The 23,078-nt window shown below is 35.8% G+C and overlaps 1 protein-coding gene across 3 annotated transcripts in view; it reads right to left on the bottom strand.

The window, feature by feature from the left end:
* Positions 1 to 6,386: 6,386 nt before the first annotated feature.
* The window catches only part of CWC22 (CWC22 spliceosome associated protein homolog), a 30,717-nt gene continuing 14,025 nt past the window's right edge, over positions 6,387 to 23,078 (bottom strand). For all 3 annotated transcript variants that reach the window (XM_062640684.1, XM_062640686.1, XM_062640685.1), the window contains exons 15-20: positions 13,997 to 14,074; positions 12,702 to 12,854; positions 11,688 to 11,815; positions 10,665 to 10,766; positions 10,373 to 10,569; positions 6,387 to 7,927 (exon numbers count right to left, since the gene is read on the bottom strand). In XM_062640684.1, the coding sequence (XP_062496668.1) occupies positions 7,332 to 7,927; positions 10,373 to 10,569; positions 10,665 to 10,766; positions 11,688 to 11,815; positions 12,702 to 12,854; positions 13,997 to 14,074 (1,254 nt within the window). In that variant the 3' untranslated portion in view covers positions 6,387 to 7,331. The remainder of the gene's footprint in view (positions 7,928 to 10,372; positions 10,570 to 10,664; positions 10,767 to 11,687; positions 11,816 to 12,701; positions 12,855 to 13,996; positions 14,075 to 23,078) is intronic.

Below are 23,078 nucleotides of genomic sequence, written 5' to 3'. Positions count from 1 at the left end.
CATCTTGCTTCTACAAAGAGATATAACAAGGTTTTTCTTCTGTGCAGAGAAGAGAGCACGGGAAAGGAACAGAGCTGCAAAGAGACTTTATATTCTCCCCCCAAATGCATATTTTTAGTTTCTCATTTCAATCACCGACCAAGTCAGTCACTCAGCTTCAGTCTTTTCTTGAGCACTTTTGTGTTCCACCTCTGGTGGTTCATAACAAAGTGTACAGTGCAAGAACAGGCCTCTCAGAATCTAATCAAAGGAAAGCCTACAAGATCAGACATCCCACCTCAAGACCCGAACAAAGGAAACATTCATTAAAAGCATGGGTCCCATTCCAGGTAGTCATCACCTAAGTATTCCTTCCACATGGGAAATCACAAATGCTGTCTGCACCCCTAGCATAATATGATCTATCAACTTCTCAATTGGCTAGTTCAAACCCCAATGAGCGCAACTTTCTGTCCACCAAAACGTCCCCTTACACTGATGTCTGTTAAAACAGGAGACCCAGAGGCAGCCACATGAAACATATGCCTGCTTCTCAAGGTGCATATATACACACCACATCTGGGGCATGAGACACCATTCATAAAAGAGAACAGAAAGAGGTGACCATCTCTTCCTTTCTGAGGAACACATGGGAAACAGGGAGGACAGTCTGAAAGAGGTGGGGTGCTCTGAATTTCCTTCAAGGACTGTGTTTAACGTTCCCAGCAGTAAGGGGTGGTGGTATGAGAGGGAAGATGGCATTCTCACAAACATTACAACAGCAAAAAAATAAAAAAGACTGCTGTCAGCCACCTAACTGGGACAAGTCACGAACTGGTGGAATCTTTCTCCCTTCAGTGCTACTGGCCTACATTATTTTTCCAGGGGAATTTTCAAATTGACTTACGTGGGCAGGTCTCATTGTTTCTCTAGTTTACTAAATGAAAAATTAGGACACTTCACAATTTCACATGAGACATTCACCTGTGACTGACAATCAGGAAAAAGATGAAGGAGGAAAGTATTTGTGAAAGCTAACCTTGGTGTAATGAAGCTAGTTCCTCTGGGCTCGCTCTACAGCTGAGACAGGCTCTTTGAGTTCACTGTATGCTGCAGAGATTCTCTTCACCTGTGACCCACAGAGCAGGCACAGGAGGTTAGACTCACAAGGTTCAAGCCAGCCATTGCGAAAACCCTCAGTACGCACAAAGAGCTGACCAGACCTACCATCTACCTTGCTTGAAACATTACTAGAGCAATGATTACCGATGTAGACATCAACATCATGCCCAGCTCTGAACTTTTGTGATGGGGGATGACATGGACAGGACAGTAAGAGGAAACCCTCTCCTAATAGCCTTGCCCCCATCTAGGTGATAAACTGTCTTGGCAGCTCTTCTCTCTCTCCACGACCCTCTGTGTGAGCCTTCATGGCCAAAAGAGTCTGGTTGATTATGTAAAGATCACTTTTATGCATTATGCAAGTGACATACAGTAAACTTTTTATGTGTATTTTTGGCATTATACTCTTCTAAATGGCTAACACTGCATGTGATAAAGAACAAAGTTCAGAATTGCTAGGAAAAAGTGGAAGAACTGTAACTAGAGCAGGAGAAAATGAGGAAAAGCCTAAGAGTAAGAATACTGAGCCACACAAATATAGGCAATACAGGAGCAGCATCTGGAACTGACCAGATGAAAGATCTTACCCCTCTCCCTTATTAACCAATGGGCAGCTCTCCAATTACCTGAAGTATTACCCCAGGGCAAAAAAGGATGCTGAAAATTACCTTTCCTTATGGGATGGAGTGGGCTTATCCATGGGGACTTGAAAATAAAAGGAAACTTCTTCAAGTTAAATTTAGGTAAGGTAGTTACAAATAAATTTTTACACAGCTTTTTATTATACAAAAAGCCCAGAATCTGAAATTTCCCAAGAGATTTCACAACTATGACTGAGGCATAAAGTACCTCCAAAAGCAATAGGTAAGCAACTGAAAGCAAGCCAAGGGACCAGCAATTTTAAAGGGAGGATGCACATTCCAGTTAAGTAATTAAGCAGCAACACCAGTCACTAAGCTGAAACCAATTAGCATTACACCTACACACCTGTGTCTGTGGCCCCCACTGTGAGAACAGATTTGACCTTACCTTACCTACTGAGAGCACTCTGATACTCAAGACAGGTTTTCTTGTTTCTTGGAGTTTTGCATCCTCTTCCACGCCTTTACTCTTTTCCCCACCACTTCCTTTTAAGAGATGTTGCAGCTTATTTTCAACTTCAGGAAAAATGTTGGTCCTCCCTTTGTTTTATAAAATAGTGGAATAAGATAACTCAAAATGGACATAGCTTAAACAGGCAAAATGTGACAGCTAATTTCCTTAACAGATTGTCTGGCTTATGGGTTAACAAACCATTTTCCCAACACTAAGATTTTAAGTTGCAGTCCCTCCTCCCGCTTCTTTTTTCCTTTCAAAGTTAGAAGGAAATGCTTGATGATAGTCATGAGTAGACAAGAAAAGAAAATCCCTAACTAGTCTCAGCCAAATTACAGACTTGCTTTAGGAAAACATAAAAAGCAGAACATCTCCTGAAATGACCTAAAGGTTTTTCAGCACAAAGTAGTATTTTGCCCATGCCACTTTTAACCTACTAATACATGTTTTATATAGAGTTTTAATTGAAATGCTTAAAATGCCCCTTTATTCTGCATTTTGAGGTCACCATTTCTGAAATAAAATATTTTGACAAGTAAAAAAGATTTAAAAAAATATACTAACTTAGACCTAATTGGAAATAAATTGAAGGACACATTTCTCTGCTCTGAATGTTATTAAGGGCAACTGGAGTCAATTCTCTCTGCTAACATGAGAATAGACTCTTGCTTTTTAAGATTCTTTAAGGAAATTAGCCTTGTGCTTTCCTAAACAGTGAAAGATAATTCAAAGTAGTTTAAGAGCGGTAAATGAAGATGAGCTGGTGTCTTTTTATAGCCATAAAACTATAAATTTAATGACAGGGAGGTACTTAAATAGCTACTGGAGTTTGATGTGTCCACTCTAGTTCATGTATTTTTTTTGGTGGCTGACATGTGCCACCCTATTTTAGAGTATACCCTGCATTCAAAAGTTAAGAACAGTTATGTTATTGGAGCCTTAAGTAAATTATAGAACATCATGCTACCAGGTTAAAATAACATAGCATCTAAATCTAATTAGTACCACTAGTAATTTTCAAAATTGATTTTCAGATGTGCATGACCTCTCTGTAAAATTTATTTAACATGAACACCACAAACAGAAATAACATTTTTGTAGTCAGGTTCCCATTCCTATGCAGAATTGTGAGGACGAACTACAATTTAAAGACTGCAATATTGCTTATATAGCAACTAAAACTGCTTTAGAAAGCATGATCTGTTAATGACAAATTTATTTTTAACAAAATAAGTATATAGTTTTGTCCCTATCTAACTGCTTTCATACTATGAAAGGTAATACTATGAGGTAGTATTTTGATAATTTATATAACGAGATGGTCTTGTTACAGCTTATCTCCATAATACCTTACGCCACCACTGTGAGGAAATTCAGATACTTGGCCAGGGAGCCCTAGCAAAAGGGATGCAGTCTCTCTTACTGTTATGTGTGGACTTAGATACTACAACCACTCTTCAAAGGCAGTAAGCATGCAAGATCAGAACAGGTCATCACAAGTTCCTTCCCAGACATCTTTTTGGCTCACAGCAGCTCAGACCCAGCTGAGTCTGGAAGTTTCCCATAGGAGCCATCTTCCCTGCAAGGTGAATGCGGTTAGTAGACACAGCCCTGTGCAAGAGGAACTCATCCCTGACCACTGACCAGCTTGAGGGACTGTGTGAGCCAACCCAAGAAGCTGACAACAGATCCATGTTGAAACACACCGTGAAGACCAAGGTCCAGATGCCCAATACCCCCACTCCTAACACACTTTGAAGACCAACAGTATAGTTTTCTAGGTATAGGGCCAACACACAGCACATTTCCCTGACATAAAATTTTTATTCTTTGGAGTCAAGAGCACTTGTGTTTGAAACTTGTAGTGCAGCAAGACCAAAACAACTCAGCATTTTATATTACCTGAGAGGCAGCCAAGCCATTACATGGACACAGCACAAAGGTACCTACATGAGGTGACTTCTGACAGCAGAGGTCTGTTAAAGAAAAGTCATAACCAGACCCCAACATCAGAAAACTAAGGCTAAGCTGTTTCAATCATGTTTTTTAAGCAACAAAGATTAACAACTGAGCAAAATATTGAAAAAATGTCACAAAACCAACACTTCCTGAAGTCTTTCAGACAAAACTGCTATTCAAAACACAACCTAGAGCTCCAATATTAATTATAGACTAGATGTATGAGTTGCTTCATTACTGGGAACAGTCTACAAGTAGCTGTTACTGCTGAGGAACGCAAGCCCAAGATCACTGTGTATCCCTCTACGCTACAGCAATTGAGATGCACTGAAAAGAAGCAAACCCCCAAAACTCTTACGTCACTTCGCAAATACCCTCAATTTGGAGACTATAGACTATTTTGACTTCTTTTCTCGGAAAAAAAATCTACCAAAACTAAAGGAGAGGAGCACTGATCAGGGCTATAGAACAGTTCCACACTAACAGACATTAGAGAGGTGCATTTTAACTTCTGGAAAAGAAATGGCAAAGAACATACATGCTTAGGGATATGAAGTCACGGATAAGATGAGAAGCAGGAAGCAACTACACACCATTATTCAGAAAACACATTGGAAAGTGGCAAATCAAAGAAATCAGGCAAAACCTGTAAAAAACCCCACACAGACCGTACAGCAAAATAATGGAACTCCTGGCACAAGATGTTACAGAATCCACCTGAAATAAATTAAATTAGGCCATGGAATGGTCAAGGCCTTACTGAGAGATGCACAAAGTGACTCTGGCTCAGGAAGTCCTTAAGCAACTGTCTGCTAAAAACTGGGAATGCTCTCGGTATTACTGAGCAGTCCCCCTGGGCAGCCACAGTGCAGCCCTTCAGAGCACGTCTCTTTACATGTGCACATGAGGACTACTGCTCATTGTCTCTAGCTAACATTAGCCTGCTCATACTAGTAATGGTAAAAATAACTGCTATTTTAAATATGTCATTCTATTAAATATCTATTAATAATCCTGGGAATGGAAAAAAGAAAACCCACCAAGAAACTGTAAATGCAGTTAAAACCCCAGCTCCAGTCCTAATCTCATCCTTTTCTATTTTTTCCACCAATGTGCGTTATATTTTTATCATCCTGTATGAAATATCACAAATTGGAGATGTTTAAGCTGGCATCTCCTGATCAGCACATCTGAGATCAAACACTTTTTTCTGAATACACGTTTTATGTTTTCACATTTATTGTTTTATTATTAAAGATTTAATTAACAAGCTTTTTAACCTGAGCAGAATACCTCAAAAGTTACAGGTTAATGAAATTTATGCTATTAAACCCGTAACATAGCAAGGGAAGTAGTACTCTAGATAAACTAAGTTTGTACAATTAAGCCACTATGAAGTACAGATCATTTTCAATAATGTTTGTAGGGAGCTATCAAAGCAACCTAACAATTATCAGCAGAAGTATTTTTTAGAAAGTGTTCTTTGAAATTAAATTGTCCTAGAATTCACACACATTGCAAAAATGCACAAATCATTTTGAAAATGAGAAGCGCATTGTACAACAAAACCCCACCACATTTTAAACAATATATACTTCATGATACCTCCACAGCATTTTTAACTGTGTGGTATAACAAGATAGAAGCCATATTCTTTTCTCTGCAATATGAATTTATTTTTCATGCAGGTGCTTCTGACTGGAAATATTTTATTACATGAAGGCTTGCAGAAATAAATTCTGTTAAATACAGAAAAAAAAATTTAAAATGTGACATTTTTCTTAGAAAAATGTTGTGACAAGACTTAGGCAAAACTGTTCTATTTCCGTAGGAATTGTTCCATTTTCTGTTACAAAACAGCTCAAATATATTTCCTATGCTTTATACAAGATGAAATACAATTTCATAATGAAATGTGTTAAGTTCTCATATGCCCAGAAATTGTGCTCATTTCACAAAGTACAAAAAATGTAACCTTATGGCACCAGTAATTGTGTAATATAGAACTATCACCTCTGTCCACACAAGTGGACAGAGAAATAGAAAATAGTGTCCACACTACTTTCTATTTCATTCTGAAAGACTTTCAAAATGTTCCTTATTTACTAATGAGATTTAGAGTCTTAACCAGATGATCTTGATTCATTACTTGTACAATGAATGTTGAGCTACTTGCTTCAAATGGCTCCACGTAGAACATGTTATACTAGAAACTGCTGCAGCAACTAAGGTTGTTTTCTTTTTTTAAGCTTCCATTAAACTTGAGCACTTCAAGCCACAGAGTGCAAAAGGTCTAAAAGATTTGAACCACCTCTTATTTAGATTTCCTATTTCATTTCTATAAGGAATATAGAAAAATGGGAAAGATGTCTTTAAAACACATCCTTTGTAGGGCTAAAGTTGAAGTCTACGACTTTAAGACCAAATTCATAGTTAGAAAAAAAAACCAAAACCAAACCAACAAACAAAAAACGCCGAACAAAAAAAAAAAAAACCCACTTTTAAGATCACAAGTGTAACTAGCTCAGGATGTTACAGTATTAAAAAACATCGTGAAAAGCAACAGAACGAGTTGACACACTTTCAAATGTGATGCTGAAACCAGCAACATTGCTTTTCCAGTTTTTAACTCTTGAAGAAAAAAAAAAATAAATCAACTGAAGTATTTCCTGAAAATTTTGATCAAGCTTGCTTTTACGTTTGAGCAGTCAAAAGAATAAATGGAATGCCAGAAGCAGTTGCACTGATGCTTGAAAGTTTCATAAAGCCTACTCTTCTAACATTCACATTATAATCTCAGATTTTTACATTTATCACCCTAATCTCAGTATCTGACTTTCAATCAACAGGAAAATTTAAAAACTGATCTTTTTAGACTATGAATTTACAAATATTTGAAACTAAGTGACAAAAACAGCCATTTCACAGAGATCTCAACAGTTTTTATTCACAAAATAAAGAGCTTCATCTTTCCAAAGGAAGACTTTAACAGAAAGACTCAATGCAACAGTTATAAAAAAGTGGTACTGAAAATTTGAAAAAGACTAATAAAATTTACAAATGCAAACTATCACTTTGTACAAAATTTTTGTTTTCAAAGACAGTTCAGTAACATGTTTTAAGATACAGTTTTAACAGCTCAGAAATGCACATTAATTTCAGTCTCTGGCTAGGCATTATTTTCGTCTGTGTGGGGAGTTCTCTCTTCGTCTGTCCTCATTCTTTCTGGATTCTCTGGATTCCCTGTACTGGTCAGAATAACGGTTGTACTTCTCCCTGTGCTTCTCTGAACCATTTCTGTATCGATCTTCTTGCTCCTCCTCTCTCGGACTTGAATTATTATGGGCCCTCTCTCCAGATCTTGATCGTTCTCTTCTTCTACTGTGATGTTCATGATCTTTACTCCAGTGCCTGTAATTTTCATCTTCAGAAAAAGAAGCTCTTCTCTCTGCTTTCCTGGGTTTCGAATTACTGTGTTTATTTTCTACATCCTTACTTCTTTCACGGCTCCTATCCTTTCCACTGTGGTAACTGTCTCTGCCATTGGACTCAACCCTGTGATGATATTTTGATATATCATCTCTCCTGTGCGATTCCCTCAACTTTCGGTGATTTCTTTCTGATTTGCTCTCAGTATCACTCCTTTCCTCTTGCTGCCTCCTTCTCATTTTCTTTTCACGTGATTTTCTTTTCCTTTCTTGTTTTTTCCTGGAACCTTTATCAGATTCTCTGTTTTTCTTTTGCATTCTCTTTCTTTTGGCTTTAGGAGCATCTGAAATTATAAAACAATAAGGGAATAAAAAAAAAATTAATTTATTACGCTTGTTAAACTATACAGAATGTTCTAGAGAGTTCTGTTGTTTTTTTTTTTATTTTCAGAAAACATTTGTGTATATGTATCTGGACAAAGGTTTCAAAATAATAAGCTTGGACTTTATTCCCCTCCTGGCTGTCTCATACAATGGAGGAAAATTCACCCATTCTTTAATTGAGCAGGTACTGATTATCCTCAAATGTTTGTCTGCACTACAGGCTATTTTATATAAAATATGAAATTCTGCATAAAAGTGTGAGCTATCAAGCTTCAGTATTTCTTAGTAACTCCACTGTTATTAACACAAGAATACTATCTTACAAGGAAACAAAAGGTATGCTGAAACACCTTGAGACAGTGGTACCGCAGCAACATTAACCATGGCCCTCTGGCTCATTTTCAGGAGAAACAGTGACAGCTTTGTTAACAATTTAAGACTAAACCTAACTTACGTATTTCTAAATCACAGTACTGCTTACCTCAGTGGAAGAGTTTGCTCTTTTATAAGGAACCCCTAGATTTCACTTGACAGTATTTATGAGTAACAGCCATTTAGAATAAATATTAATTCACCATACCGTATGAACTTTAGTACCATAACAGCTGTTTCTAATCACTTTTTGAGAATACTACAGCCACAAACTGATTTAGTAGCACACCAAATATCTGAATCCTACAGCAGCTGCTAGTGTTATATCTGACCTAAGGCTTTCTGGCATACTGATAAAACACAATGATGGATCGATTCGTATTTTTTAAGTTGATATTAAAATCAGTGTTTTCTCTATTATTTTACATCCATCAGAAAGCAGAAAAAGACCTGAGAAAGTAAATACAAAGAAACAAGCTGTTCTGGTAAGACCCATTTCATCCTCTCCTGGACCCATTTTGGTTGGAGTGACCGCTCTACAGCAGTGCTGAGCTGAGCTAGCTGGAAAAGTTCCACACATTAGTTGTCAGTAAGACAGTAATCTCTAGTTTAGCTGTATGCTCAATTTCTCAATTTCTAATCATGGGGTTTTCTCTTATATACTGCACTGTTAAACCACTGAAGTAGTGTAGCAACACTCCTCTGAAAAATGCCTTTCAACTCTACTAAGTTATTTTAAAGATTTTTAAAGATTTAAAAAGCTGCAAACACACACGACAGAGTAAGACAGAGTTATAACCAGTAAGGGACCACAACCAAGCTTATCATTAAAGAACAGTTATCTCCAATTAGTGTTCTGACCACTGGAATTAAGTACAAGAGTCAGGATCAGGGAGGGGGGGAGAAGTTAAATCAGGCTGCAAAGATATCAAAATGCAAGTTTTTATGAATGTGTTCCTGAATGGAGAAAGGACAAGTAGTAAAAAAGAAGGTCTTAAACATACAAAAATAAAGTGTTCATACTGCACTGTTCAGACTGCAGACTCTCCTGGTTTGTCACTAAGGACTTAGCTCTCTGATTCCTATCAAGCAGCTCAACAGAGCTGCAGTTGTCTGTGCAGAAGATCTGGCTCTTTGCTGAACCAAGGCCTTCTCTGACCCTATTTAACTGTGACGTCCTCTAGTGCTTTGTTGTCATTAATGCCATTAATACAATGAGACACAAATCAGACTTTGTACAATAAGATTGCTATGGAAAACAAAAATGCATTTCTAAAGCATGAGCAGTTCACACTGCTTTTACCAATCAATATTTTCAGTTCAAAGGAATGTAATAAATCAAATTAACTCTGAATCAGCAAGCTTATACTATAGGAAGTCCTGCTGTGTTATCATCTGCCCACACTATACCCAGCGCACACACTAACACACACTACTTTATAGATTAAGCAATGTTTATGACACTTCATGTCAAAAAGAAGGTTCTACATCAGCAGGATGGTATAAGATGCTAAACATTAATTATAATGCACAAAAAGACAAGAAACTAAGCTGTCAGCAACAGCTAATTCTTCCTTGGAGATTTCTCTACAGACAAGAACCTTCACTGTATCACAACACGAACTCTTCCTGAAGAAGAGGAATTAGAGACAGTTCACCAGTAAGCATCCCACAAAGATATTAATAAGGAATAAGCCTAATACCTGTTACACAGTACTAGAGCTTCAGTTTAATGGAGGAAGGAGGTATCAACTGTGTAAAAAAGTAATTTACATAACAATGTTTCTCAGATATTTAAGTCCATTAAAATGGAAATCAGTTTCTCTAAATTTTGGCATAAATTTCCATTAGCAATAGTCAATATTTTAAACCATGTGCATTTAAAATAATTGATTAGTTTCTAAAGCAGAGGAACTGACACTGTCTGTAGCCAGATTTTCCTCAAAAAAAAGCGTACACAGAAACAGAAATTAATAGGTGTATAGAAGTAAATAAAAGACATGCAAATAGTTACATAGCTAGTGCTTAAGTACCTGAGTCACTGCTGTCATCACTGCTAGATGAGGAGTCACTGCTGCTGGATGATTCTGAGCTACTACTGCTGCTGTCAGAATCAGAATCTGAGGAAGAGTCTGTCTCTGAAGATGAAGAGGAATCTGATGACTCAACATCTTGTTTCTGTGTCATTATCATCTTTGGTGCATTTTTAAGATGCTCCCGTAATTCATCCCTAATTAACAAGAAAATTTTATTTTTAGTTGTTTTTTTTTGACAGGTGTGAGGGGAGATAAGGAAAGTAATTATAAAATAATAAGTGTTCCTTACGTTAATCCTCCCAGGCCAATAGAAGTGAAGAAATTGATGGCAAAGCGAGTGTTTCTTGGGTTATCCCGAGGCAGTAATCCCTCAAAGAAAGGCTGCAGTGTTCTGATGGAAACAAACATCTAAATTAAACCCTTTGCCTGCTTAGCACTAATTTTCATTGACATTAGTAAGCTGAAAAAGAAACTGTGTGTATTCCATAGGACAGCAAAAATTTTCTTTTCCTGCATTTTTTTATACTTTGATTGTATCTGTGATGCATCTTACCAAAATGCTACTTGAAAACCTGCTCTTTTATGAAAAGGAACTTCTTCACTCATAGAAGTTACATATATACTGTTGATTATGACAACAAAAGTCTGATTTTGTGAAGCCCTGAAGAGACTTGTCAAATTGCAGCAGCCTATGATAGCAAAGGATACCGCTGGTCGATTAAGAAGTTCAAAGACTTAGGTATGTATGTTGAAGTCCCAGTCAAACAGGGCCCTAAATATAATTTCAAATTTAAATTTATGTGAGTTAAAGCATCTACTTGATTCTTCATCATACATAAAGAATCCCACCTTATAGGAAATAGTTCAAACAACTGAAAGGAACACTGGGAGAATGAAATGTATTAAATCACACACAGGCTTAAAAGAATGTGTTATTTAAGCTACACTTGAGGATAAGTAACTAATCCTAGAAAAACTTATTAATAGTTATGTGTTTTTCCTAAGTTTTGTCATAAAAAGAAGCCACAATAACATTTATTACACACCTATATAGCTGACAATACATATAAATAAACTTGCACTTTGAAAATTCTTATACAAGATGAGCATTACTGGAAAATTGGTAACAAACTGATGGTATCATGCTCAGCTTAATGGGACTCTTTGCAATGACTAAATCTATAAATTAGCTTAGTCTTCTGCTACAGAACTGTAGTTTTAGTTGAACTTGAAACCAAGAGTTCTTATTTGCACTTTTTCAGATAAAGAAGCTAATTAAACTCACAGTTTTGAAAATAAAATTTCAACTTACTCATCTTTTAATCTTGCATTTAGATTAGGAAGTCCCATATATTCACTGAGTTCCTGAAAGAATATTTTGACAAAAATTCTGCTGGAGGATGTGGTAGTTTCTTCACTCAGTATTATACATTCAAGGACCTGAAAATATTTAGAAAAATATATATAGAAAAACCTTAAGGTTAAATATACATCCTTTTATTGATCTTAAAAGCTTTTGTCCTCCTAAAATAACTAAAAACTGATTTCTCCCCTACCCACTCCCCAAGAAAGTAAATCCCTAATCAAGACTTTCTTCCTCAAAAATTCTTTTCTACCATCTGGAAGCAGTTTCTGATCATATTTATGCTAGTAATTCTTTAAGGACTTGCTTTATCCAGCAAAACGCCACAAGTGTGTGAACTGCTGGGAAATTGCAGATTTAGGGCTTAAGTTCTAAATATTTGGACTTGTTTGTGCCTGAAGAATGACAATTAGACTGGAATAAAAAAATAAGACTAAAACAGTATGAAAAGAGAAGTTACCTTGATATTTATTTCTTCACTTGTAACGTTGTATTATTATATCTCAGAATGCAAAATTAATCTGGTACTTAAGTCTCAAAAGGGCAATACTTTAATATTTCTTGTATTTCTATAAAGCCTCTAATTTTATATATAAATATAATTTTAAAAGGTTTCTTTAGTCTTGTTTTTTTAGGGGCAGTTCAGCTATTTAAAAGACAGCTTTGCTTTTAAAAGTTAAAAATTCTAAAAGTAATAAATTTTAATCAACCAACTTCAGCTGAGCTCCAGAAAATAACAGCTCAAATTAGCTACTTCAGAATGGGCTGGGAGGATGACTATGCACAGGGGGCAGAAAGAGGATATGGAATAAACCAGAATCTGAGAAGACACTTAATCCAGTTTGCTACAAATACAAGTATTTCCAAATTGCAGAGTAAATACTAAAACTAATGTAATTGTTTCTGAATACAGGAAATTGGTTATTGAAAAAGAAATCTAGGACAACAGCCTTTTTTACTTACACTCCAGGGAATTGAATCAGTGTGCAGTAGATGAGCAAACATCTTGGCAACATTTCTCAGTTTGTTTGTTTCCAAACGATGAATGGTATCATATTGTTCTTTGAAAATAGCTTCAAAGGATTCCATATATTCTTTTTTTAACATGCAGAAACGCTGAGACAACATTGTACAATTTAAACAACCAGATTAAACAAAATATTAAACATGCAAATAACCTACAACATGTAAGTGACCTAATGGTGCAAATATTTACTGCAAGGTTTTCCTGTAAAATAACCCTTGGAGGAGAAGACTATACCTTCATATGGATATATTCATTGCTTTCAGCAGTTTGTTGGAACAAGAAACTCAACTGCATTGCAAAACAGTAATTATCAATTTTGAACTACAGCAAGATATTCAGCAATTTCTTTTATTTCTGCACATCATTTTCACCTGATGTAACCCCATCAAATGTAACTTTTTATACATGACATCAATGAATGACTAAAATTAGAGAGACAACAGGTAAGGCAGTTTGGTCAGAAACATTCCAAAGAACATGGAAATTAACATTTATCGTCTACTAAACCTGTAGATTCAGATGGTGCTTTGTAAATGACTGCAGAAATATTTCCTCAAATAATGCTTAAAAATACAAATGGAAAAAGTCATTGCCTTTCAGCATAACTTGCTCACTTTAGAAAACAAGTGTTTTATCTTAACTCGTCAGATCTGTCAATATCAGATAAAGAAAACTTAACTAAGAAATAGCTGCAACTGAATTTCTAATCAGTTACACAAAACTGAAGAGCTACTTGTTTACTGAAAAACAAACAAAAAGACTGAACAGAAGGTATTCAGTCTTGTGCTCTAAAAAAAAAAACAAAACAAAAGACAACCCTACTAAGCAGCTTTGAACAAAGCGGTAAAAGACAAGAGTCTCCAAATTAAACTTCAGTACTGTAAAAAGGATATCTTCTGGTAACTCATAATACTTTAGCCTCTTTTTAGTACCATTCCTTTGCCACTGATTTATTGTTCTACCTTAATGAGAAAGGAGGAAGGTAAAAAAAAACAACAAACAATGATATGAAGAGAAAATCAGTTCTCTCATTCTGCATTCACTATGCTTATTGCAATCAAAATGTTAATCCAGTTAACTAATACAACCAACCAACTAATATAAACATTTCCAGAATGCTAGACTATTAGTCTTATTTATGCATTAAAATGTAAGTTTGACAAACAGAAGAACAGAGTAAACCAAGTTAAATTATCTACCATAAAGAGTAAAATCTGAAAATAGAACTCACCCCCGCAAGTAACCCGAAGAATTTCTCGTATGTTCTTTGCTGAGCACAGCAGTCAAGTATCATATTGCAGAGTTCTTTCTGGTTTAAGGAAAAAAAAATTATTCTCTAGGTAAATTCACTGTAGCAGCAAATACTGAAGAAAGCCTTAGAGTGATGCGAGTTTTAAAGCAAGAACATTTACATAAAACTTCACTGGCAACACCAGCAGTTTCCTGAATATCTCATTTAAAAAATTATCTGGGATATGAACATGAACTTTCACCATCTAAATTTCCTATCTGGCTTAAGCTAAAATGTATGCATTAACATACTGTATATCTAACCAACACAGGTCAAAACTAATTTACAAACTGACTTTACCACAGTGCAAAAAAAGAGGTGTAAGATAAAAAGGGAAGGTTTTGAAGGTTTTTCTTGTAGTTTTATTTGGTGGTTGTTTGGGGGTTCTGTTTGTTTGGGTGGGGTTGTTTTGTAATTGCACCAATCCCTGCATTTACAGAAAATGAAGATTCCTCACAATTTCCAAATGTCAAACTATCTTACAGACAAACCATTTGGCAACTCAAATACAATGTGCATGCCTAAGGGAACATTTCCAAAATCAGAAATATTTGTAGATTTTGGTATATACTAGTATCTTGAAACACTCAGCCATAATTTTCACAACCACCTCTGCTTACCATAAGCAGGAGGCAGTGTTTCACTGCAATTGCTTCACCGGAGAGGCCTGAGGTTGATGTTCAGAAAGACTTAAGTCATCCCTGGGAGGCTGATATGCCTAGACTTTCACTATAATGAAGGTTCTGAGAGGAACTTTTCTAAAGAAGCTGGTTTAGGCTAATGTTCTGAATCACTCTGCAGAAGAGCACCTTTCATTCTTGGCTCAGAAGGAGCAGAGGAAACCTAGGTAGATGAGCCTCCCAAAACTTTTATGCATGCACCATCACAAACAGCCTCCTTTCCATTTTTTCCCCCATCTCCATGGTGGACATGGGTGTAAACATCAGCTAGAGTACTCACACAGAAGATGCTCTCTTTCCACTGATATCAACTATCTAGAACAGTTAGTCCCACTCTTCTGGCATATACACATGGTCTGTCTCCCTTTCTCCTTGTTCCCCAATTACGTCACGCCAAGATCATTGCCAAACTACCCACTGGCAGCTACCTCATCCTATCTTTCACACACACCATACCAAGAACCAGAGGGAAACATGTACCAGTGGATTCTGCATTGTTAGGACCAGAGGTCTTCATTGGCTGAAAGCAATGATCTAGGTAAGTAGGCATACACAAGTTTAGAAAAACCTTACCCTCTGACTTACTATGTAAGTTACATGTAGCTATACAGCTATGAAATGGTTTAGGGCACATTCTGCAACAAGTGAAACAAGCTTTATATAAAGAGCTATGAAATACATGGCACTTAAACAGGACTGAAGGTTTTTCCTCACTAACTTTTTTTATTATTATTTTCTCATAAGACCAATACCATAGCATAAATCAATTTGTGATATTCCCAAACAGGTTTTCAGCTGCCAGTCATGTATCTTTCACTGTTAATACCTCTTTCAACTAATAACAACATGTCCATAAAAAATACTGGATAATTTCAGCACTTTGTCCTCTTTATAACTTAAACTAGTTTACTGTAACATATATCCACTTGTGCTATTCTTGCAAGCATGTATTCCTGAAAGTAACATTTTGCCCATAGAAACTCAAAACAAATAAAAAGCCAATCCTGCTGAGCAGGAAAAAAATACCCCCTCCAAATAGCAAGGCCATAATGTATCAAACAAGCTTACAGATGCATTTAAAGGCATTCCTTTCAACACTGTATTAGTGTGATATATTAATATGCATATTAACTTCTTATATCATCCTGTTTTACAATAATGCTGCAGTTAATCAGTTTTTAAACAATAAAAAGGGTAAAGTGCTGATGCCACTGCTAGTAACATCAGCAAGACTTGAAAGAAAAATTTCTTCCTAATCTTAAATGTAATTACAGTATTGGTATCCCCTGTGGTTTACAGTAATTAAGTATTTTAACATTTTAATTAAATATTACAATGATTTCTAGGAAGGTATCTTAAATAACCACAAGCATGAGAATAGATTAGCCCACAAAGACATTCTTGCTAGTATTATCTAAACAACTCCAAGTTAGGTCTAGAGTAACTGCCTTCCAATAAACTTTCAAATTCTTTAATTATTTTTTAAGCAATGAGACAAGTTCACATGGCAATTCTAGATTCATTTATAGCTTTAAAAGGTTAGTAAGCTTATTTCTGTACTTGCAATGAGAATAATTCTGTGATTTTTATGGTAGGAAGAGCCCATGTTTTTTAGTCCATTGCTTGCTTTAAAGAATACTGTGAATATGTTTCCCAATTTCACAAGCAATTTGTATACTGTGTTGTTCCAACAGTTTTCATACAACGCTCAACAAGTGATTAGCTTAGTTAAAATATGAACGGCTACCTACTCATGAAGTAGAATGCTTTGACAATATCTGAAATCCAATACAGATGGTGAATGACCTTTTGTAAAAAACTTTAACTGATTATTGTATCATGGAAAAAAAAGCACTTCCCAAAACTGCTAAGACAAATAGGGAGAAAGTTCCCTCTACATACAGTGCATTTCTTACAGTTCTCCCTAAACATTTCTTACTAGCTCTTACCCAAACAGGATAAAGGTTTAGACAGATCATGGCTCAACCTAACATGGGAAGAATCATCATACATTTAAAAATGCTAAAGGATAAATTAGGAAAACACACACACAAAAAAAAAAAAAAACAGACTTGTTTCTTCCCCCCACAGCTTTACCCTGCACCCTCTGTATTTTCTCAGCTTCACACAAAGGCTACGTTCACTGCAGATAGATGAACTAAAGCAACTTGGTCTTCTCACTCGCTTTTGATCGTGGGCTCCTTTTCACAGTTATACTCCCTCCCACACCTTCCCTCTTTCCTTATTTTTTGCGATTTAAGATTTGCATTTAGCTAAGACTGCAGTTTCAGAGCTGTCCCCCAGGCTGCCTCCATAAGGAGGCATCCCTCTCCCTTCCCTAGCTAGAAGTCATGGATTTTCCACCTTCCCTTCCTTGACAGCCACACAGCTCTCTTCCACCAATGAACACAAGCTGAAGCAATCATAAGAGATCCCCACCCTGTAAGTTAATGTGGCTTCTTAAAAACATAACTAGTAATGCCAGCACTTGTTTTTTTAGAAGTTTCTTCAAGGAACTAATGACACTGATTGGGTGGAAGCAAACCTAGTAAAGGACATAGGTTGGTCTGATTAAATGCAAAACTGGAATTAGGTAAAATTAGTGCTTTTCATTTTACACATGTGCACTGCTTTTACAGATGCGACATTTCTCCTTTTTCCTATTTTATTTCAGCTGAAGTGTATTTTAGTTCCACTTACTACCTTAAAGCTTTCCTTACTGCTGCGTATTTTAATGTGGCACATCACGCGTGCCTAATTTTCCCAGCATCTCTTTTCCTTCTCTACTTTGTCAAATTACAAAGAGCCAAGGCCAGGAAAGCCATGGAAGATATTTCAGTAGGCGGTGGCCTCTTGGTAAACTACATGCAGTGCTTTTGGCACCTACTATACTGTGTCTCCAGGCTTGTCTCCTGTGTTTGGTCACCTAATGTCTCTCTCAACTTTTTTTGGCCTTATTTACCATTTTTTACCTAAGCTGATTTTATGTTGAGAGCAATGTAAACTTAAAGCTTGATACTGTTATCAAAAGTCTTGCACAACTCAGACCTGTAATACTTTACACAGTAATCATTACTTGGATATAAGGATATATACATTTTTAATCCTGCCGCTACAAGTCTGCAACACAACACAAAAAGAATCAGGTGAAATAATACATTGAAGCTCCACAGTGTCTGCTTCCCTTCCACCTGAAGGCTACCCAAGCAAAACTGGATTTTAATGATGCCACTGCGGTAATTTGAACGATTCCACCTCCTTAGGTTAAATGCACACATACATGTTTGGAAGATCAAAGCCTAGTCAGAATTCTAGCTAATACCTGCTATCAATAACACACAAACACAGCTTAATTCTGCATGCCTTCTACACCTTCATTTTGTAGACATTACTGTACATGACAACATAAACAGAAAATGCAATACATTTCCCAATTATTTAATGAAACTATTTTTACCTCATTGGTATCTTTATGTCATAAAGACAGGCAATTCTGGAGTATTCTATGATTTTAAAATATCTTAACATAAATATCACCTGCACATTTATAGAGCACAGACTGTTTTCCAAAAACCACAAGTAAGCTAGTAAGTAAGATAGTTGAAAATCAGTCTTAGATTTTATTTTCTAGAAGTTTATTTTCTGGTAGAAAAGATCAGTAACAGCTAAAATTTTAAACTTAAAATTTATATGCTTAAAATAATCTTATTCAATAGATATCATGCATTTAAAGAAGTACTTCTTAAAACTTCAGTTGCATTTCTGGGACTTCATGCCATATAGGTATGGTTTAATAGACCACGGATTAAAAGAACCCATTACAAATTATTTCAAGTGGTATTTTGAATAATTAATCTATATGTTTAGATGATTTCTCCTGTCAAACCTCAAGCCCCTTTGTGTGATCCACCAGCTTATTAAGAGTAACTCTATTTCATCCTTCAGGTCATTAAAGAAACTTCAGGTCAGCCAAAGCAACTACTTCATTCCCACCCTCCAAATTATTTAGAAACTGTTTTTATTTTTATAGGATTACAATGTAATCTGCATTAATGACTGGAGAGAATAGAAAAGGGTAAACTGGTTCCACTAATGGATCTTTGCAAATTTTAACTAAATATTCAGATTCTGCACCTGTATGTGCATTTTCTAATGTTCTCTTCAGAGATTACACTAATGTCAACAGCACTGTATGTTACACAAATTAAAGGCAATGAGGAAGCAAGACCTTGTCTATCAAAATTTTATATCCTAACTGCAGAGTGAGGCTACTGATAACACTAATAATTCCTTTCTTTATTCAACACGTTTTGAAGAGTCTTGAGACACAGACTTCAGATTGCTTTTCAAGTTGTGATCCATATATCTCAGGTATCAAATACATTATTTCCTTTTTAAAGATATAATTTACAAACTATATATGCTAATCTACATCTCTTATGAACATCCTGTGAATTGATGGACTGTCTAAAGTATTCCAGGATGATACAGGTCAGAGATAGCCTGTGTGAGAAGCTATGCTCTGTAGGTATGGATTAGTTACTGCACCTTGGACTAAGAAACAGCTGTAACCACATGCAGTCCTTTTCAACACTAAGAAAATCAGGTTGAGGGCCAGCTTCTTTCAAAAGTTTTGGAATATATTATAAATATTCAGCTAGCAATGCTTTTAAAGAATTAAGAACTTTTAAAATTCTATATTAATTACACATTTATACAGTATATAATACTTTCTTATTTTATTGTTAATTATCATACTAAAACATCTGGAAACAAAGATAACTAATGTTTTAAGCTGGGCCGATGGTCACCTGAGCAGTTTGAGAATAAGATCATTCTGATGTTGATGGAACTTCCAGCTTTAAGGCAATATATTTGAAAAGTAGTACAGTTAAATTCTATGCAAAATCTGAACTAAATGCTGCAATATTACAAGTTAAAATAGTAAACAGTTCAGAAAATTAGGTGTATCCATGTCATTAGATTTATACATCCAGACATTAACAACAAAAGCAGGGAAATAAAGGAAGTTTATGCATTAACAGAACTCCAATTAAACATACTTTTAACCTCAATGTCAGATATGAAAATTCAAATTGACTCAGCATATCAGGCCCATGAAAGTCCTGCTTCAAAAGACAGGAAGTCTACCTGAGGTTGGTCACCCTTCACAAGCAAGCCTGTGAACTAACCATGGTGCTGCTGCCAAACCTACCAGTTGCAATGCCCTACAATAACAAAGGAAAACAATAAATCCAAGAAATCAACAACTCTACTCAGTTTCCTGGACTACATTCTCACTGAATGTCAAGTCAAAATAAGTATTTCTGTTATCTTCAAGACTTGATGCATAAATAGCAACTAGGACTGCTTTGAGCAAGTGTGACACCATCCTGTAAAAATGTAAATGTGCCAAATGCATGCATAATTCTTTCAAGAAGCCTGTGCCTACAATAACTTTTATCTTTCAAGTAAATACATAAATACCCAATGACCCATTACTTTTGTCAGGGGTAAGTGCATATAAGTGGCAGATATTCTGAGAGAAGGGGCTCTACTTTAATTTAGCAAAGTTCCAATCATTGCTGTATGTAAGTTTAGTTCTCACCACAACCAAAACAGGAACAATAGCCTAGAAGACAACTAGGATAGGCACATTTTCAGAAAGGAAGAACAATGTATGGGTGGTTGTTTTTCTGGCTGGTGCTCCCTTCCTCTCCCACTAAGGGAAAATGGGCAACAAGGTAAGACATTTCCCTTTCTGCTCTCTGCTTGAACAATGCCAGTAAACTTTCACAAAGACATATTCTGCAGGCAGTTGCATCTTTCAAAAAAGGAAAAAAAAAAAATAAATCTATATTCCTCATATTTTCCTAAAGAAGGATCAATTCTCTAGCTAAGTAGCTGTCACTCCTGTCTAGATTTGTAGTACTGTGAAGATCCTCAATTTTTTTTCCCAACTAAAAGCATCAGAAACTGAAATGTATTCCTTGAAGAACAGTGACAACAACAAAAAGATCTGTTAAAGGAAAGCATCAAGTAAAAAGTTTATTTATGACATTTTAGTTGAGCTTATTTGTTCGCTTTCCTTGTAGTTCAGAGTCCAGAACAACTGGTAATACCATACGCCTCTAATTACAGTTTTGTTAAAATTTTCTTCTTTGATAATGCATGGGATTGATGCACCTTTAACAGATAATAACAGTACTTTTTAAAAAGAAGAAATAGGGTGCTCTGCCAAGACTGAACAGATGTCCAAAGAAGCAACTGTAAGGCTTGTTTACAACAGCTCCTCAGGCTGTAGTACAGACTACAGCAAAGGTTTTCAACTTTTGATATGCAGGCTGCAGTTGGGTCTAAATATCACTATGAAAAGCAAGCTTCCTCAGATTAAATTTACTGCAAAAAGAAAGAACTTAAACTATTTGAATGTCTTTTTTCCTTGAAAAGAAAAAAATACATAAAATCAGAAACACATGAGAATTAAATTCTGAGTATCTGACATACTTAAATACTTACAGTATGCAGAAAAACAGAACTAAGATGCCAAAGTGAGTCAACAAAACCAAATGAGCTATCCAAATAAAAAAACAACCTCTCTGTTAAATCTTAAGAATCCACATGGAAGAGCATGAAGGAACAAGAACCCCAATGCACAGATGGTAATAAAAAATAAAAGATGAGGACATGAAAATAAGTGAGTACTTTGAGGTAGGAGAATATACAGCTGGAGATTAAAAATTAACTGCATGCAAGTCAGCTGGGAAATGGAAGATGGATGTTTCTATTTAACAGCATCATTTGCTTCTTAAATAGCAGCATTTCAGTTCATGGCAAAATGGAAGAACGTGTTAATCTCAAGACAGAACACAACCATTTTAGGCTGGCAAACACAAAAAAAAAAACACATGCCGACATTCCCCTCAGCATCCAGTACTAAAGTGCAGTGCCAAAAATCAGTGTTATGATGTTCTATTCTGTAGATTATCCATTTGAACCTTAATCCTCTTTCTGAGAATTGGAGCTATGCAACAGATCCATTACTGGTATTAAGCATACAAACACTTGTGTTGCACAGCAGTTACTGTGACATGATAATCTGATGAAATATTGGTAAAAACTGCTAAATGTATTCCTGAACTCAGCACTGCTAAATCACACTGAAAATCTCTGTACACGAAGATTTCCTGAACAATTAACCTGCAAGGAAGTTAAGACTGTATTAGTCTCAAAACTGTCATTTGTGTCTATCTTTAGGTTTTGAACAGTCTCTCAGTTCTTAGACTGTATTCAATTGACACTTTACTAATCAAAACCTGTGGAAAACTGTCTTAAGGACAGAATTAAGAAAAAATATTTTATTCAGTAAAGCCTTCCAGATAGAAAACATGGAGTTACTGTAATATGAAACTTAATTTGAAAAAAGGATTTTGCTGATTCACCTGATTTTTAAGGAATAGAAACTGCAATGAACAATACTTTAGTCAAACACTAGTACCCGTTTCTCCTGATAATCACCATTCACAGTAGGAGCTGTCACAGAGGATGAGCTCTTACCTACAGGGTCTTCACTTTAAGAAACAGCCAACCATGGCATTTTCTCCTCTCCTGTAACTGATCTTAATTGTAACTTTCTTACAAGCATAAACAAGCTTTAAAGATTCACCCAAGAGTTCAGCAAACATTTCAGGAATTTCTCAGGACTGGTTAAAGCTTAGAGTCATAAGGTACAAAGAAATTATAGTTAAAGACACAACATCCTGCAATATGAGCTGCTGAAGCTTCCAGTAAGAGGGACGGAAATAAACCAAAAAAAAAGTGCTTTACGGCTTAAAAAATTAATCCTGTGGTTTGTTTTGATAATGAAGGCGGGGGTAATCAACTCAATAAAGGCTTCAATCATGAGGTATTAGCTTGAATAAATGAGACTGTACAATGGGCAAGTCAGTGCTCTCTCATCTTTAAGGTCAGGTAAAACATAACAGTGATTATTAGAGAAAAAAAAAAATCAGCACAAAGAAGATGCCTTGTGATTAAAAGTTTCACAGCAGGTTTGAACACTGAATTGTAGTAATTCCTACAACTAGTACTGAATCATAGGTTGATACTGATACTCTTTAGACATATACTCACACACACACACACACAAAATGCCAAAAATAAAACTTCTGCATTTATTTTAAAAGCATTTCATTCCTAGCAATTACAGTTGAATCAAACTACACCACCTCAGATTCCTTCTAATAATGGTGGTGTGCTAACCAAAATAAATTATCAAAGCAACACAAACTAGTATTCAAAACCATACATTCTTTTTCATCTAAACATAGTAATTTTCAAAG

The sequence above is a fragment of the Pezoporus occidentalis genome, unplaced genomic scaffold (assembly GCF_034315485.1).
Source record: "Pezoporus occidentalis ecotype Australia unplaced genomic scaffold, CSIRO_AGI_Poc_V1 ctg66, whole genome shotgun sequence".
Taxonomy (NCBI): domain Eukaryota; kingdom Metazoa; phylum Chordata; class Aves; order Psittaciformes; family Psittacidae; genus Pezoporus; species Pezoporus occidentalis.
The sequence above is the reverse complement of the archived record's forward strand: the minus strand, read 5'-3'. Positions and strand labels throughout refer to the sequence as shown.